The following is a 19,135-nucleotide window of genomic DNA, read 5'->3' on the forward strand; positions in this document are numbered from 1 at the left end:
TTTATGATCATATCTTAATGAAACTTGGTCAGAATGTTAATCTTGATGATCTTTAGGTCAAGTTCTAATCTGGGTTAGGTCGGGTTAATAACAGGTCACCAGGTCAGATCAAAGGTAAAGCTTGTCAACACCCTAGAGACCTACGTTTAAGTTCAAAACTCATGAAAATTGACCAGAATATTTGTCTTGATGACCTCTAGCTCAAAATCGAATCTGGGTCATGTGGGGTCAAAAACTAGGTCACCAGTTCAAATAAAATGAAAAGCTTGTTAACACTCTAGAGGCCACATTTATGACCATATCTTCACGGAACTTGGTCAGAATGTTACTCTTGATGATCTTTAGGTCAAGTTTGAATGTAGATCATGATGGGTCAAAAAATAGGTCACCAGGTGAAATCAAAGCTCTATGAAATTAAGGCCAACTTAGATTCAAACTTATCAGGGGTTAGAATTAGGTCAGGTGAGCGATACATGGCGTTCAGGGCCCTCTTGTTTTCAAATCAATAGTGTGAATAGTCTTGGTAAAATGTTCCTATAGGTTACAACACACTAAATAGCTGTTCTTTATTCTGTATAAAATTGACATATTTCCAATGGACGCAGCACACATCACGACCCATTTTAAATGTCTGTAACTTACATTTTCTGGAGAATATTGTCAGTGCTGAATAAAATTCAAAAGAAAAGTGGGGGTCATGTTTGATGCAAGAAAAATAGTTTCAGTCAAACACACAAACTGCAAAATCAGCTAAAAAATGAGACCCCAAATTGTAGTAGTGGTGTATGATCCAAGTTTCCATGAAAAATTCTGTCATGTTATTACTTCATTATGAAAATGCTACCTACATGTCAAGCATACATCTGTCATGTGATTTTAGCAAAAAAACTTGCAAAGAAAATCAGGAAAATAGCTCTACAGAGCAAAAAAAAAACCTGAGGACTATTTGTATCCGCCATTATGCGATTTTTTCCTATTTAGTGTCTGTATGCCTATAAAGAATACTTTGTGACATAGTGTTTTGACAAGACATTATGGAAAACAAATAGGCTTCTTTAAAAAAAGAAACCTAGGAGAGGTCCAGTGTTGCTCCTTTTAAAGTTATATCAGGGACATAGATAACAATTGTTATCGTTATCTATGTCTCTGGTTATATGATAGGTTGTGCTATATACGAAAAACAGTTTCCCTGATGCAGATCACTGTGACCTATTAGGGGTCATCATTCTGTTGGTGATGGCCAACCTTCATATCAAGTTTAGAGATCCTAGGCCCAAGCTTTCTTGGGTTATAGTCTGGAAACTGTTTTTCTGGTCCAGGTCACTGTAACCACGACCCAATGATCTAAAAATCAATAAGTCATCTTCAGGATATGATCAACCTCCGCCAATCCGAGGACTGTTGACCCAAGCATTTCCTAATTACTGAATTTCATTTTAAAATGTTCAAAAGCTACCACTGCAATAATTGTACACTGAAGTCTTTGGCTCCAAGTCCAAACTTGGCCCTGGTGAAAGCCGCCAAATTGGCATCTTACCATTTTTGCGAGAACCTCGCCTGACAAGCTTGTTTGTCAACTGTCCCGTTCGTTTGGGCCCAAGAAAATAGCTTCCGAGAAGCTTTAGAAAAACTTGGAAGAAAATCCCAATCGAACGGACGTCTGCCGGAAGTGAAAAAATATATCATTCTTTTCTTTTTATTGTTAATTTGCTATTTGAAAAAGAAATTCTAAACATTTTATTTGTTCTAGTTTATTACTCAGTTTGTAAGTTTTATATGTCGAATTGCTGCCTTGTTTTGATCACATGATTAACATCTCTGCTACCTCTTCAGACTATCGGGTGGAAGACACAGAAGATCTTCTAAAAACAGAAGACGCACAATCGAACATCTCGGAAGAGATCTTCTTATTCCGGCAGATCTACCGTGGCCCAAACGAACGGGGCAAACGTGATTCAATGCATATCATATCTTTGAATACTGCGAACAAAGAATAGTAAATATATATCTATATAACTGAACCGTTTCCAAAATTTGTAACAATAGTATTACACTATATTTCTTTATTTTAAACGAACAATTATTTTCGTCTTAGTGGACTTCAAAACTTACTTGTGCGCAAGCACATTGGGCCATTTTAGACTGGCTCACCGTAATTTGCGCTAGAAAGTGAAATCTAACGCTGTAAAATTAGTAGATTAGTCTAAATCCTCCTAGTTTGAAAGCCAACACTATGAAGAGGATGATAGACCTCTCCAATAAGCTACGTTCATGGCGACCATGAATTTTAGCTCATCTGATTTTTGGGAAAAAAATGATGAGTTATTGTCATTATTTGATCGGCGTTGGCGTAGGTGTCGGCGTCGGCGTCGGCGTCGGCGTCGGTGTCGGCGTTAGCGTTGCCTGGTTAAGTTTTATGTTTAGGTCAGCATTTCTCCTAAACTATCAAAGCTGTTGCTTTAAAACTTGTCAAATCCTTTGTTTGAACCAACTTCGACGCTGTCGCAATAATTCCACAGAATCATTCTTTGGATAGGTGACTTTCTACCAAAATTGATAATGATATGTTGATATGTCATGAACGTGGCTTATTTTCTCTATTTGTTTTGTCAAATATGGTTTTTCATTTAACATTTTTGCCAAGACTGTTCAGACTTGATTTGTGAAAAAACATGGCCGCGAATGGGGCCGTGACTTATTGCCATACATCTAAGCTGTAATACTCAGGTGATCGCTCTAGAACCATCGTGACCAAAGTTCGGGTAACATAAGACGAAATTTCCAGATGCCAAGTCTAAAATTAGAGTTAGTTAAGTCAAATATTCGAGTTAGTGAGCTGAAATTTCAAATTGATAAGTCGAAATTTCGAGGTAGTATCTAATAATTCGAGTTAATAAATATCATGCTCCTGGTACTTATGCTCTTCTGTAATTATTATTATACAGCTTGGAAACTTTAAATGAGTCACCAGCCAATGTACTAGTATGTGTTGGTACGTAGTTAAAAGACCATGAAAACTTACAAAAATGCCGTTCAGTACATTTCAAGCTACAGATACACAGTTGGAAAGCAAGATACTAAGCCGAAATTTCGATGTTACCTAAGTCGAAGCTTTTCAGATACTAAGTTTGAAATTCGAGTTAAGTAAGTCAAAATTTCCATATACCAAATCTAGAATAAGAATTACGTAAGTGGAATTTCGAGTCCGTAAGTCGATATAGTAGTGTTTTGCTATGGCGATAAAATGAGTTACTACCTGAAACTGAAATTGAATAATTTGATTAAACTCCTATTTCTATACAATGACATATTCAAAATAGAGTTGTACATAATAATAATAATAATAATAATAATAATAATAATAAATAGTAATAATAATAATAGCAAACGTATGTATTTGTACGTGGTGTAAAAGACCATGAAAAGTTACAAAAATGCAGTTCAGTATATTTCAGATAACTGCCAGACTGCCACAGTTACACATTTGGCAAGCACCCCGACAACAAGCACACAGACCAGTGAAGTGGTCAGAAAGGGTATTTCAACATACATGTAATATTTGCACGTTTTTATTTATTTTGAACATACGCGAAATGTTATCTCTATCTCACGAAAAATTGTGTAATAATGGAAATAAATGCACTAATGCTATATGATGAAAAACCAAAATGGCCTCAGAATGGACTATGTTTAGGAATGTCCGCTAAACGTTGATGTGAACACTTTCATACAATATTTTAAGCAACGGTTGATAGATATACTTTTGTACAAGACTCAGTTTAATGTTTATCTTCTCAATATTGCAAAACAATGGATGGTAGACCTTAACTGTTATTTGTTATTTTCTTGAACATACATATTGTTTGCTATTTTGTATCTACTTTAAAAATACATATTTTTATCATTATCTATTTTGAACATGCTTTGAGTGTTATTTGTGCATATAGTATATATTTCATATCACGTGTGTCAATTATGAAACCTCTGTTTTATGTGTCTGTCTTGTGCTAATTGTGGAAGGCGTATAATGATAGTTCCACTATGGAAAATGTACTTAGGGACTTCTCCATCATCAACAAAAGTTAAATAGGCATCTTGTTTGTCTCTGTTTTGAACTGGACATATTGTTACCCTGTACTTCTTCTACAAGTCATTATATATTACCATGCTGTTATTATTTCAAAGAAGTAAAATATCAACAGAAATTAGATAAATATGATTTTTCTTTGAATTGTGAGCTAAATGACAGATTTTTTTTTTAATGTAGTGTGTAGCGTAGTTGTCACATTATAAAATATATCTCTTATAATTCTAAATTTAATTACCATATACATTTTGCATGTTGTTTTTAACAGTACATTAAACATAAATTGTCTTCTTTTAATGTATATGTTATCATGGACTAACATGCGTTGGTTTATCATTTAGAATAAACATATTGTGTTATTTGTACCTTTTTGCGAACATGCAGTGTGTGTTTTTGTGCCTTTCATTGACATACATTATGTGATGTTTGTGCCTTTGATATATTGTGTACCACTTGTGTTGAACATACATTCTAATGAACATTTACCATGTGTTGTTTATACTTTTTAACTATATGCATGTTTCAGTATTTAAGATATCTCGTAACGGCCAGGTTAAAGATTGTCTGTATGTTTTTTTGATAAGTCTGATAAACTTGGAATGTTCGTTGACTACTGTGAGTTATCTTTTCAGGTCCAGTATGCATGTCTTGTTCAGATATGGTGCATGTAGAACTATGTGACCATGTAGAACACTGCAGCTACGGAGAGGTACCCAGATAGCAGACATGCGTTGGCCCAACGTTGGGCCAACGGCAGACTCTTCGTTGGCCCAACGCCATTTTGCTAATTGGCGCAACGTTGGCCCAACGGTTGGTACACCGTTGGCCCAACGACTGGAATCCTACACATATCGTTGGCCCTCCATTGGGCCAACAACTGGTATCCTGCACTTATCGTTGGCCCTCCATTGGGCCAACAGCATTTTTCGTCTATCATAGTTGGTCCAGCGTTGGGCCAACGCTATCCCAACGATTACGAAACTGAAAAAAAGACTAAAACTAACATTATTTAGTAAGTATTTTATTTTCAAATAGTTGTGATTTTGTTAAACTTTAACAAAAAGAAATCTAACAGTAATTTAAAGTTTGTTTGCAATTTTCCTGAAGAAATATAACAGAATATTTCATCACTACAACATCTCAATTATTGATTCCAGCCTTTTATAAATCTAAATATGTTTCTTTTTACAGTCACTTATTAAATCCCACTAATTTAAAAGTGAATAACTGTCTGTATATTAACTCATTATATATCCAAGTTCTGTTTAATTGTTTTCTTTTCTCACTGAAGTTGCTGCTTTCCTTTTTTTCTTCTTGTTTTTTCTTGTGCACCACAATGCTAGGCACTCCATTATTACTTTCTTGAACAGCACCCTGTAAAAAAAATCATAATGTTGATTAAACCATCTACGTCAAATTGATAACAATATAACAAAAGAAATGCACATAAACCTCTGGATATAAACTTGCGTAAAATGTATGAAATTTATTTGTTGTCTGTATTTAACCGAGAAAAATATGTTAGAATTAACGAGAATATGAGTTATTTTATTTAAAGAATATAATACTCAACACAAGTGCCATCCGCCGGCTTTAGATAAAAATATTTAACGTATGTTTAAGTCACATGGATATTGCTTGCATACAGGATTAAGAAATTCTCTGTTTACTTGATTCCACAACTTTATAAAATATATTCAAAAACTTCTACTTACAGTTTATAGCTGGTAGACCGGGTTTTTGTTAAATCTAGATCTATCACATGTATAACAGTTTCCTTTACTTCACATATATGCAGCTAGAAATCTGGCCTAGAGAGCAAAATCAACCACATTTTCTGGGATTTCTTACATAACCCGGGTTAACGAGAGTTCATGTTCTGGAATACTCAACAGATTAATTGTAAACATTTTATGACTGTATAAAATTAGATATTTGTTATAGAGTTAGTAGTGTTTTTTTTTTTTTAACTTTCTTTTTCAGGGTAGTAGATTTGAAATAGTTCAAAATGTCATTACGGCTGCAAATAAATTTTAGGTTTAATTAGCCCAGATTTAACTGATTACGAATTGGTGCAGAAAAGTATTTAATTATTAATTAAATATTGCATGTTACACGTACACAACCTGTATACCTGTAGGAGCTTGTGATAAAACATTCACCCGTAAAATATATAATTATTATATTATTATTTTTAATCGGCCAACGTTGGGCCAACGTTGGGCCAACGATGTTTTCTCTGTATAAGTCTTTCTCTGAAAATCTATATTGGGCCAATGCAGAGATATCTGTGAATGAAATTCAACGTTGGTTCAACGTTGGCCCAACAGCTGTATTTACAATACTTATTAATCATTGTTGGGCCAACAGTGGCCCAACAACGATTATCCTTTGACGGTTTTTCGTCGTTGGCCCAATGACTTCATGTTTACAGGGTAAGGTTGTTCAGATATGGTGCATGTAGAACTATGTGACCATGTAGAACACTAACTGCAGCTACGGAGAGGTAAGGTTGTTCAGATATGGTGCATGTAGAACTATGTGACCATGTAGAACACTGCAGCTACGGAGAGGTAAGGTTTGTTCAGATATGGTGCATGTAGAACTATGTGACCATGTAGAACACTGTAGCTACGGAGAGGTAAGGTTTGTTCAGATATGGTACATGTAGAACTATGTGACCATGTAGAACACTGCAGCTACGGAGAGGTAAGGTTGTTCAGATATGGTGCATGTAGAACTATGTGACCATGTAGAACACTAACTGCAGCTACGGAGAGGTAAGGTTGTTCGGATATGGTGCATGTAGAACTATGTGACCATGTAGAACATTGCAGCTACGGAGAGGTAAGGTTGTTCGGATATGGTGCATGTAGAACTATGTGACCATGTAGAACACTGCAGCTACGGAGAGGTAAGGTTGTTCGGATATGGTGCATGTAGAACTATGTGACCATGTAGAAAACTGCAGCTACGGAGAGGTAAGGTTGTTCAGATATGGTGTATGTAGAACTATGTGACCATGTAGAACACTAACTGCAGCTACGGAGAGGTAAGGTTGTTCAGATATGGTGCATGTAGAACTATGTGACCATGTAGAACACTGCAGCTACGGAGAGGAAAGGGTTTTGTTCGATATGGTGCATGTAGAACTATGTGACCATGTAGAACACTGTAGCTACGGAGAGGTAAGGTTTGTTCAGATATGGTACATGTAGAACTATGTGACCATGTAGAACACTGCAGCTACGGAGAGGTAAGGTTGTTCGGATATGGTGCATGTAGAACTATGTGACCATGTAGAACACTAACTGCAGCTACGGAGAGGTAAGGTTGTTCGGATATGGTGCATGTAGAACTTTGTGACCATGTAGAACATTGCAGCTACGGAGAGGTAAGGTTGTTCGGATATGGTGCATGTAGAACTATGTGACCATGTAGAACACTGCAGCTACGGAGAGGTAAGGTTGTTCGGATATGGTGCATGTAGAACTATGTGACCATGTAGAAAACTGCAGCTACGGAGAGGTAAGGTTGTTCAGATATGGTGCATGTAGAACTATGTGACCATGTAGAACACTAACTGCAGCTACGGAGAGGTAAGGTTGTTCAGATATGGTGCATGTAGAACTATGTGACCATGTAGAACACTGCAGCTACGGAGAGGTAAGGTTTGTTCAGATATGGTGCATGTAGAACTATGTGACCATGTAGAACACTGTAGCTACGGAGAGGTAAGGTTTGTTCAGATATGGTACATGTAGAACTATGTGACCATGTAGAACACTAACTGCAGCTACGGAGAGGTAAGGTTGTTCGGATATGGTGCATGTAGAACTATGTGACCATGTAGAACACTGCAGCTACGGAGAGGTAAGGTTGTTCGGATATGGTGCATGTAGAACTATGTGACCATGTAGAACACTGCAGCTACGGAGAGGTAAGGTTGTTCGGATATGGTACATGTAGAACTATGTGACCATGTAGAACACTGCAGCTACGGAGAGGTAAGGTTGTTCAGATATGGTGCGTGTAGAACTATGTGACCATGTAGAACACTAACTGCAGCTACGGAGAGGTAAGGTTGTTCGGATATGGTGCATGTAGAACTATGTGACCATGTAGAACACTGCAGCTACGGAGAGGTAAGGTTGTTCGGATATGGTGCATGTAGAACTATGTGACCATGTAGAACACTGCAGCTATGGAGAGGAAAGGTGTTCCTGATAATGAATATTGATACAGGTGTCAAAGAGGTTTGAAACAGCATAAAGGAATCTCTTTCGTTGGTAGGGTTTCTTTAAATCAGTCCAAAATCTAAGTTTTAATCTTTCACTATTGCAGCGTGTAGAACTATGTGACCATGTAGAACACTAACTGCAGCTACGGAGAGGTAAGGTTGTTCGGATATGGTGCATGTAGAACTATGTGACCATGTAGAACACTGCAGCTACGGAGAGGTAAGGTTGTTCAGATATGGTGCATGTAGAACTATGTGACCATGTAGAACACTAACTGCAGCTACGGAGAGGTAAGGTTTGTTCAGATATGGTGCATGTAGAACTATGTGACCATGTAGAACACTGCAGCTACGGAGAGGTAAGGTTGTTCAGATATGGTGCATGTAGAACTATGTGACCATGTAGAACACTAACTGCAGCTACGGAGAGGTAAGGTTGTTCGGATATGGTGCATGTAGAACTATGTGACCATGTAGAACACTGCAGCTACGGAGAGGAAAGGTGTTCCTGATAATGAATATTGATACAGGTGTCAAAGAGGTTTGAAACAGCATAAAGGAATCTCTTTCGTTGGTAGGGTTTCTTTAAATCAGTCCAAAATCTAAGTTGTAATATTTCACTATTGCAGCTTTGACGCCTGCACTATATTAAAGTTTTACTAAATTTTTACACATGGAATCCTTCTATTGAACAACATTTGTCACTTATAGTGTCGCTCAAGTTTCTATATCGTATTACGATAGGAATTTTGTTTAAAATAACTTTTGAATCTTATGGAATCATTTTACCTTGCTTTCTGTGGGAGCAATAATTGCAAATGCACTGGCAACCTTAGAACCAGCCATTGCAATATATAAACCCATAGAGACTCTTTATAAACGAAAATTGTTTCCTTTTTGCATACCTGCTCAATGATCTTCCAGTCTGAGTTATGTTGAACATTAGCATAATAAACGAGCTTACAAGAAGCTAACCTTGTTTTAAAGTTCGTATATATGATCAACAAAATAAACTGGATTCCTAATTACATAAACAACCATATAAAACTTGTTTTGTCGCTAATTCGACGTCTTGTAAGCTTATGACTTACTGATATTAAAGCCCACGTGAAAAAAAATGCAAAAACTCTTTGAATAGTAAAATGTTATGGCAAGTCCCTATTTTACCGGATATATATGGGAACACCGATGGACACATTTGACTGACAGTTAACAGAGTGCTCGGTGTAAGCTGTTAAGATCATTCACCGTCCGTCCGTGCATCCGGCCGTGTACATTTTTCTTCGAACGGCATCTCCTCTAAAACTATCACAGCAGCAAATTGATGAAACTTGGCCTTGATGTTTCGTCTAGTTTTCTCCAAGTTTTTACTTTGACGTTGACGTTGACGAAAACATAAAATATGAGGAATATCTCTGTGATATGAAATATTGAGACACGATGGAAGATAAATTACCACTTGTTCAGTATGCATAGTGCCCATTTATCGAACTGCGCGTTGTAGGTTGGAAATGCGCGATTGAAATGGGTTAGTATCCCGTTCATGACCATGGTTCTAATAGTATACTTTGGGGTAGGGTATAACATGTACAGTGGCATTTTCTTTTTGGTCTGGCGCCAGTGTTCCGGGTTCTTAAATTTAGACTTTGTATAAAAATATTACAGTTTATTTCAAAGGTACACTGGAAAGTGTACTCGGACTAATACTGCGGAAGCAACGGGATATGCTGACATGATTAACTTATCAAATATCACATTTTCAGGTTTGTTTCCTGGAGAAATACATCCAGATGGAAAATGAAATACGTTTTAAAAGTGGCTGTAAACTGGCGCAGGTGAGTTTCCAATTTTGACACTGCATCACCTTTATTCCAGAGTGACGTACGTCCATTTTTGAAAAATTGAGATTTTAGTGTCATATATGACCTCAGTTATGCTGAATTTGTGTCCTTGTAGAAATTACATAAACAGGCTAAATTTTAGTTCAACAAGGCGGTAAAGTGTAAAGTCTTTGACACTCAAAACATTAAATATCGTTTCCAAAAAGCTGACGTAGTAGCACAATGCACTTCTTTCCACCCGTCGGGTTAAATGAGCGTTTTGTTGTTGTTGTTGTTGTTGTTTTTTGGCGGAATCATGTTTGGTTCATGTAATGTATTGTCTGTCTTATGTTAGGTCGCAGTGTCGCAGTGTCGTGTCATATTGTTACCCGTCGTATCATGTGTCGAGCGTCGTGTCGCATTGTCTCGCTTCATGTTGCGTGGAGACTCTCTACTCTCCTAAGTCGATGCAAGACATAAGATACGACGCGCAACAATATGAAACGACGCGCGACACGACACACGGCAAAGGGAAACGATAGGACGGACGAAAAAACGACACGATATCAAATTGATGTCGCGCGTCGTTTCGTATTATCGCATGTTATATCGCATGTCATGTGTCGACCTTAAAGGGTTTATAACGCGACACGACGCATAACAATGCAACACGATCACGGCACTGCGACATGATGCGGGACATTATTGTCGCTTTGTCTTGTCTTACAATCGGTCGAGTAACGTGTGTCGTGTGGCATTATAGTGCATCGTGTTGCATGTCGTATCACATGTAGACATAGAAGAGTAGCTGGTCGAAACACAACATGGCGGCGACAATGGAACACGATGCATGGCACATGATACGATAGGCAACAATAGCACACAACATCGCAACATTAATGTTGCGCGTCATGTCGCATTGTCGTGCGTATTTTGCCTGTTGTTCGTCGTCTCGCCCGTTGTGTCATATTGTCGCTTGTCATATCATGCGTCGTGTCGCGCGCTGTGCATTGGCCTAAAGCACAAAGGAAGCGATCCATATGAACTACTGAATGGTCAGCTTTTTAGTGGCGCCAAAGTCCGAAGGTCGACTTCAATGCAGAGGTTTATGGTTCAAATTCCGGCCCAGGCATTGAAAATTTCTGAGATGCTCTTTAATAGGACATTCTCGTATCTAAAACTTTCTCTCTATTCTGTGGGGTTTCTTTCGCTCTGGTTAGATCGTGCTGTATCTGATCTTGTAGAAGATATATTTCGCGCCGGCTTGTTTAGCTGCGTTATGTAGGTATGTTACAGTAGAATATATGTGAGTACATATGAGTCATATAAGTTAATCATTACAAATGCTGAAGTAATGCAAATATTGTTGTTGTTTTTTTTCCCCATTTACTTGTTGTCACAAATCATTACGCAATAATACATACGCATGCAGCGAATTATTTAGAATAAAACGAAGAGACTTTGCTGGTAGAGTCAAAACTTGGTATGCATTCTGAAGCTCTCATCCATTAAGCCAGTTTGGCCTTTGATTGATGACTATTTTAAAAGTCATGTTAAACTTCCTTTTAACTTAAACTTCAAACTTATTTTTTAATAGGATTGCACACAACATTCTGGGCGAGAACATTGTACTGAATGCTGCTCTGACGATTTCTGTAACTCGAGAGGCTGTAACGAAACAGGTAACACAGTTAACGAATAAATATTCAGCTATATTTTGACACATTTTGATCATAAAAGTCTATTTGATACATTATGCAATATGTATTTAATTTATTTCTGACAGAGGCGATTTTGGTAGTGGATAATACACAAACCTCAAGAACAAGTAGAAGTAACGAAATGGCCCATAAGCTATGTATCAAAACAATTGCCAAAACGTTTGAAAGAAGTTGTGTCATATACATGTACTTACTATATCAAAATAATAGTCAGAATTTCTGAGGGAAAAAGAGTTTCAGTGAGTAATTAAGATGCAACTTTTCAGGCCGTTTCCGGGACTGCTTGCATACAGTGAGTAATTAAGATGCAACTTTTCAGGCCGTTTCCGGGACTGCTTGCATACAGTGAGCACACCGTTGAAGTCAGATTTTTCTGAAAGATAATAGGTTAGACTTAAAAAAACATTTTCAAACCAAGAAGCAATGCACTAGTATAAACCGATATCTGTAGGTATATCTGTAGGTAATCGACACTGTCTTTTTTTTCTAAATTGCCCATTGTCACATTTTTCTCCCCCCCCCCCAAAAAAAAAATGCTAACATTTGTATTTTTAGTATACTATGTTATAAGAAGAAAAAATGCTGATTATTTTGAGTTTTATCTCTGGAGCCTAATATATTTATAAGCCGAAATGTCTTTAATTGTTCAGTTCTCTCACTTGCTTGTCAAAGGTTTCTTAAATAAATTTTAATTGAGATTTCTAAGAATTTTTTTTTTCATCGAAAAGCACCTCTTATTATTATAGTCAGTAAAATGTTACAGCTTATAGTAACTTTATTTGAGTACCAGTGACAGGAAAACAATTTTCCAAAATTTGGTTCACCTTCTTTATGCATTTTACTAAACAACACACATTTGGTATACGAAAGAAACATTTTGTTCAGGGGTGTACACAAAGTTTGCCAGTTTGAATAGAGGAGGTGTATTAAAAATATTTCTTTTTTTCTTCAATTATCTATGTCCTAAACGACTGTAAATTACGTCACCGTTTATTCAATGATATATGGGTCACATATTTTAAGCCTAAGACACGAAAAAATGATGTGAATGATTGTATGCTTAATGCACAGCATTTGACAATGCCAACTGGACATCAAACATGCAAATTGGGTACTCTATTTATTTTTGCTGTGTGTGTGCATCATCAATTTATAGAAGATGTATGGTCTATTTCTTAAACCAGACATAAGAGTGGAGATTTCGTTGTCACATCGATATGAAGCAGAATCATAATCAAAATACACTGCTAAGAAAAACAACTGTAGCCTACAGCGTACATGGCGTATGTCGGTCTAGTTTATAAAATACCAAACGGTACTTCAGGATTAAATGCAAAATAATCATATTTTATCTGTTGTTTCACTCATTTATAACTGTGTCATAAGAATGGTTATTATATTGAATAAAAATTACAAAACATGAACAATGTAGTAAATTAAATATTAAACTTTTTGTCATAATGAAATGTTACATTTTCTGTTCGGCTTCTTAAAAAAAAACGAACCGAATAAGCAAATGTTTGAATGAATTACAATACCACCGAGTTCAGTTGATACTTTTTCCACAATGGCCACGTGCATTTATTTTGAATAGCTTGTCTGACATTGAAATCTGAATGTTTGGACATTGGCGAGAATTTAGATCATAACACATGTACTGATTAAACGTTTTACAGCAGACGGGCGCAAAGTAAATTTTGACATCATAGTTCAAACGAAGCAAACACATATATCATTATGTAACAATACATACTTGAAGATCATGATTTACATGTATAAAAACAAAATTAAAATGATTTCGGGTATTCCAGGTATTTCCGGTGTGTTAAGCAGAGGTCCGCTGTGCTATGACTGTAGTTATGCCGCATCACCGAATGAATGCAACGTCATTTCTCTGTGTAACCAAGGACAGGTAATTGACATTATATGTTTTACTGCCGAGTGATGTTTAGGTTACATTATACCAATTCAGATGCTACTGTTCAACAGTGATCCTCATTTACTTCGAAGACAAAGAAAATGACACATATACGAGACTGTCTTAAAGTAAATAAACTGTCGGGCCAAATGTTTGAAAATAGTGATACTCATTGGTGACAATAATCAATGGTTTTGATTTGGGTTATTTTCTTCAACAATTGTTTCACAGATAAAGCCTGATTTAGATTTAACTTTAACTTTCTGCATCCTATAGGAACTCGTAAGACCTTTTGTCTTGTTGTGGTAATCAGAGGTAAATTTGTAACGGGTACTTGGAATTTAATGTAGGCTTTGCGGGTATTTATGAATTTATATGCCATGAAAACTGTCCCATTTTATTTTGAAATGACATGAAAATAGAATATTGTTAAAAACTTAGAATACAAAAAAAAACACCTTTAAACAGGTATGTAGCGTTGAAGAATATGCATGGGGAAATTACAAGCACTTCGAAATGGAATGTCAAAACAATCTAGAGGTAAGTGAAAAATATTTTTTTTCATCAGATAGAGAAAAAAAAACAACAACGCAGAAACAACCAACTGCGCACATGTACGCCTATTAGTCCGACATTCAAGGAAAATGAGGTTTGTCCAAATTTAGGGTTAAGCTTAGAACAGTATGTTGCGAGTTGTACGGTCTACTCGCCATATTAGAGCAACGTGACTCCGTATTTGTGTGTCAGTAGCTTTTGAAATTAAAAACACTTTACTGTCTTAGCAAATATGAAACAATTTGTAAAAAAATAGTGGTTCAAAGAGTTTCTGCAGTATTCTTGTAAAAAAACAACACAATCTTTAATCTTTAAAATGTGTACAAAAAGCTGGGGTGCATGTAGTTATGTAATTATGGTTTCAGCTAAACAGTGATACTCGCATCTTTGTTTTCATCTATATATATATCAAACTGTATTGCCTTACAACTGGAGTATAACGTAGCTTTATTCCTTATAAAATCAGTGTGCCACAAAGAAGAGAGGAATCGGAGAAAAGCGTTCCACTCTCACCTGTAAACACTGCTGTGATTCCGATTTTTGTAACACAAATTGCAATGGTACTGTTGCCGGACATGGGGTTGCCATTGTTGGTATGTTCGTGTGATAATATTTGCAATAGTATTTTATAACGCAAATTGCCATTACATTACAGCTGCTCATGAGCGTCCCATTGTAGACACGACTTTGAAAAATCATTACTGTTTCGGGTGTAGGGAATGGCTGATCTCGAAGTTACTTTGACATGTATGAAGCAGTTTTTTAATGGCAGAACTATTTGTGTCAACAAGGCGGCGTGTTAACAAATATTTGGATTCGATATTGTTGCTCTTTTGGTTGTTAAATTACTAGTTTTTAACTCACCTGAGCACGAAGTGCTCAAGGTGAGCTTTTGTGATCGCCCTGTGTCCGTCGTCCGTCGTTGTCCGTCGTCAACAATTTGACTGAACACTCTAGAGGTCACAATTTTGGCCCAATCTTAATGAATCTTGGTCAGAATGTTACACGCAATAAAATTTTGGACGAGTTAGATATTGGGTCATCTGGGGCCAAAAACTATATCACCAGGTCAAGTCAGAAGAAAGAAAAGAATTATACTTAAACAGCGTTTTGATACACTTTATCTTTACCTCTCTTATAACTTAATATTTTTTATACAGACTCGAGCTATTGTGCAATATCTTCATCCGCCATTGGAGTCATTAAACACTCTAGTGACAGCTCCAGTTTCCTCAGATGTACCCAGTTTCACTATCCAGCATCAAAATAGTCGAGCGCGCTGTCTCCTGTGACAGCTCTTGTTATTTTTCGCACTTAAGCTAATTTTAGCTGTCACTCAAATCTGTTAGAAGAACATATGTTAACTGTAGTGGTTTGATTTAGTCTGCTCAAAAAATTATGGAAATCCAGTGGGTAAATCAGCCCGAAAGGAGCTGTTTCTTATCACCCTTCGTCCGCCTTCAGCCAGTCGGCAATAGACCGTTATCCCAATTACCACATTGGAAACCTCAATATTTTCATGAAACGTACACAAAACTCTAGTAGCTGAAAAATCTTGGACAAGTTTGATAATGGGCAATATTCTTTAAGGTACAGGAGGTATGGTGGCCTGATTAAATGAATGACAAAATACATAAGAATATTGTTCGAAAGCAAAGAATATAGCCAAGAAAAGCAATACAGGACTCGGTTTGAATGGATCTATTCGTGATGGTAATGAAATCTGTATCACTCCTAACGTCCTCTAGCACCGGTCTAGGCGGAACTATGTTATACTAAACTGATACATCGAATGAAGTCTTTGATCCAGAAGTACCAGAAAATATAACAGCATTTATTCTTAGTTCGAGGAGAAATTTAACGGAGATCCATTGGAACGAAGTCATCATAGTTTGGTTGAAAATGTCTTTCAATCTCTGTCATATGTACTTCAGTATTCTCTTGAAAACACTTTGTTTGTACGCTTATTGATATCTATTTTAGGCTGAGTGGTGATACTCTGGATACAGATTGGAGAACTTTGTAAATGCGTATTTTTGTCAATTTTAACTCTTTGAATTAATAAATAATTCGCTATTCTCTTATTATCTTTTACCCTTTATTTGTCGTTCTACAAATAAGTAATATGCACATAGCAATGCAGTTTGATAAACGGAACTTACAACAACGTTGGACACTGATCTCTTTCACAGACTTTTATGACCAGACTCTGATCGAGTATTTGTTTGCGGATAACAGGTCAAAGCATATTACAATCAAAGCCCTAAAATGACTAAAAGCCAGTGCTTATTGAGTGATATTTCAACCGATACACCTGAAGAATGAACATTTCATTTTGCATAGACCGGTCATAATTTGAACAGTTTTGGTAGAGGTCCACTAGACAATGCTACATGCCAAATATCTTAGCTCTGTGCATTGTGGTTCAAGACAAGAAGATTTTTAAAAGTTTTCTCTATACAACTCTTTGTAAAACTAAGTTTGCCCCAGGGTGGGGCCAATTTTGACCCTAACTCTAAACCGTAAGCCCTAAAGACTAACCCTAACCCTAGAGCAGAGTGATTCCGAATATTTCTAATGTGAATATAAAGTTCATAATTATTATAAAATCCGTTGCTGCTTGTTTTGTTGTTTAAAACAGTAGTTCTCAGCTGCTCACACACTCGCATAAATACCAAGATTATATATATAAATATGGGACTATTTTTACACGTCCAAAATATTTGTGTGATGCAGTCACAAAACTCAAACGACGCGAGCTTGAAACTTGGTAGTTGATTTAGAGTGATAAAATAAATGTCCCGAAAAGCTAGATTTTTTTGAGAAGCTATGATTTTCAGAAATATACATTTTCTTCCGAATTTCAAGATTGTATTTTGAATGTAAGACACAGACATTGCTTGTCCACTATATTCACATTTTATCCACTATACATTTTGTAGTTGTATTATGGCAATTATTGAGATGTTGGGTACGTTACTTACAGTGATAGCTGGGCCCAAGTTTCACTCAGTATGTCTTACTGGAAGGGAACAAGTCTACCGTTAAAGAAGGCCACGGCTCGTTGTAGAATAGTTTATACGAGATTTTTCCGAACAATCAAAACGCCCTCTACAAGTAGTACTGTTCGATTGTTTATAGCTTAATTTTACTAATGAAGTTCATTCATTACACAGCGATTAAGGTTAAAAACACGCACATCATAGATCAAATTAATAACTTATCCCAGAAAGTTTCAGTTTCTCTCAGGGTGGATACACTGTTTACTTGAAGAAGACTTTCGAGCGTCATAGACGAAAAAAGTAATAGTGTCATTGCTCGATAAGGAAAAAAAGTTATAGGGAAAGTGCATAAAAGCTATTCCTAAATGGAGGTCTTATCATTGGTGGTATTTGGAAAAAAAAACAAACAAATTGTATCATTGTCCATAAGGGAAAGATGGAAGGCGTGTGGACAGAAGTCGGGTTAATCTCCGGTCTTCTTGTTGTACGATTTGATTGGTAACAAAGTATTTTTTAAGCTTTAGTCTCTAAAATGTAATGTAATTTTGTAAGTGTCGAAGTCATTGACCCTTCAATGAAATAAATGGAAGATAGGAAAGAATGACAGCATAATGGATGGGATGTTATTACCTGGAAACAGTAAGATTTGTTATGTATGGCTGGTATAATTTTTTTTTCGGTCACACTGGGTGAAAATCATAACAGGGAGTGTAGTATAGTCCGGACAGTTGCGGGTAGTGCTTTGGAGGCTAGGAGGCCCCGGTCCTATCGGATGAGTCATCCGAAAACCCCATGACGTCATTACGGGGAACACTGGGGTGGATATCGTATGGCTGCTCCGGTAAAATATAAGGTTGGTCAAGGTCGCCACACCCTAGCGGAGAACAATGGAGGACATATCGTAGGGCAATTTACTTCAATTTACCACCCACAAGGCAATTCAGGATAGGCAGGATAGATGAAGATAGGCAGGAGAAAGACATGCAGACGCAAACAATTTCTATAGCAGCAGAACAAAGGAAAACACAACATAAAGAACCGCTTATACCTCTACCTAAACCAAGGCGTGTAGCAAGAGACAGAAAATTTCCTAAGCATTTGATGACTACCAAAATCGTACCTTGGCCACAGGATCCAATATTTCAAGTCCTGAAACAGATAATGGAGTCAGGAGTATTGGACACATTAGATAGTGAAATGGCCAGGAGATGAGTCAACAGTATTTTTCAGTAATGTGTATTATTGATTGTAACACTTTTGTTGACATTGTAAATTTGCTGCTTATTCTGGTAATGTCATTCATGTATGTTTTTATTAATATTTTTATTATATTGATATGTATAATTGTTTTTAACAAAATTTGAAAATTAATCCTTAGAAATAATGATATTTATACATTGTAATTGTTAGACAATGGACAGCGATAAGGTAAGGATACAAAAAAGTAATATGAGCAAAGGTAAAAATTGAGTATATCTTATATGTAGATTTGTAGTTGCAGTTAGTAGTATATGGTAGTTGTATTTTTAAAATGCTGACATTAGCATATTGACTGTTTGGTATTTGTCGAGAATACTTTGACTTTGATAATGATGGGACGTCATTTTTCAGGCCTGGGAAATATGTAACTTATATGTTGCTTATTTTGAAAATTTGGTATCTCTAACCTTACTTGTTCGTATTGTTCGATTTAGCGGTGTCTGACCATATTGAAACAGAGTTCTTTCCTTGTGACCAGATATTTCTGTTCTTATCCATTAGAGTTACCTGACTTGGAATAATTCCCGCCGTA

General features: G+C 36.5%; 1 protein-coding gene across 7 annotated transcripts in view; it reads left to right on the forward strand.

Annotated features, from left to right (window-relative positions):
• LOC128555118 (uncharacterized) overlaps positions 1–16,425 on the forward strand; it is a 28,588-nt gene extending 12,163 nt beyond the window's left edge. For 2 of the 7 annotated variants that reach the window (XM_053536584.1, XM_053536583.1), the window contains one exon: positions 1,834–2,561. In XM_053536584.1, coding sequence (XP_053392559.1) covers positions 1,834–1,997 — 164 coding nt within the window. In that variant the 3' untranslated portion in view covers positions 1,998–2,561. Of the gene's footprint in view, positions 1–1,833; positions 2,562–2,858; positions 4,797–8,632; positions 8,687–10,090; positions 10,163–11,744; positions 11,830–13,679; positions 13,781–14,254; positions 14,327–14,807; positions 14,935–16,324 lie in introns of those variants that run through there. The other 5 variants (XM_053536586.1, XM_053536585.1, XM_053536587.1 and 2 more) reach the window with 5 other exon arrangements.
• The last annotated feature ends 2,710 nt before the right edge of the window (positions 16,426–19,135 follow it).

This window comes from Mercenaria mercenaria, chromosome 2 (genome assembly GCF_021730395.1).
Source record: "Mercenaria mercenaria strain notata chromosome 2, MADL_Memer_1, whole genome shotgun sequence".
Taxonomy (NCBI): Eukaryota; Metazoa; Mollusca; class Bivalvia; order Venerida; family Veneridae; genus Mercenaria; species Mercenaria mercenaria.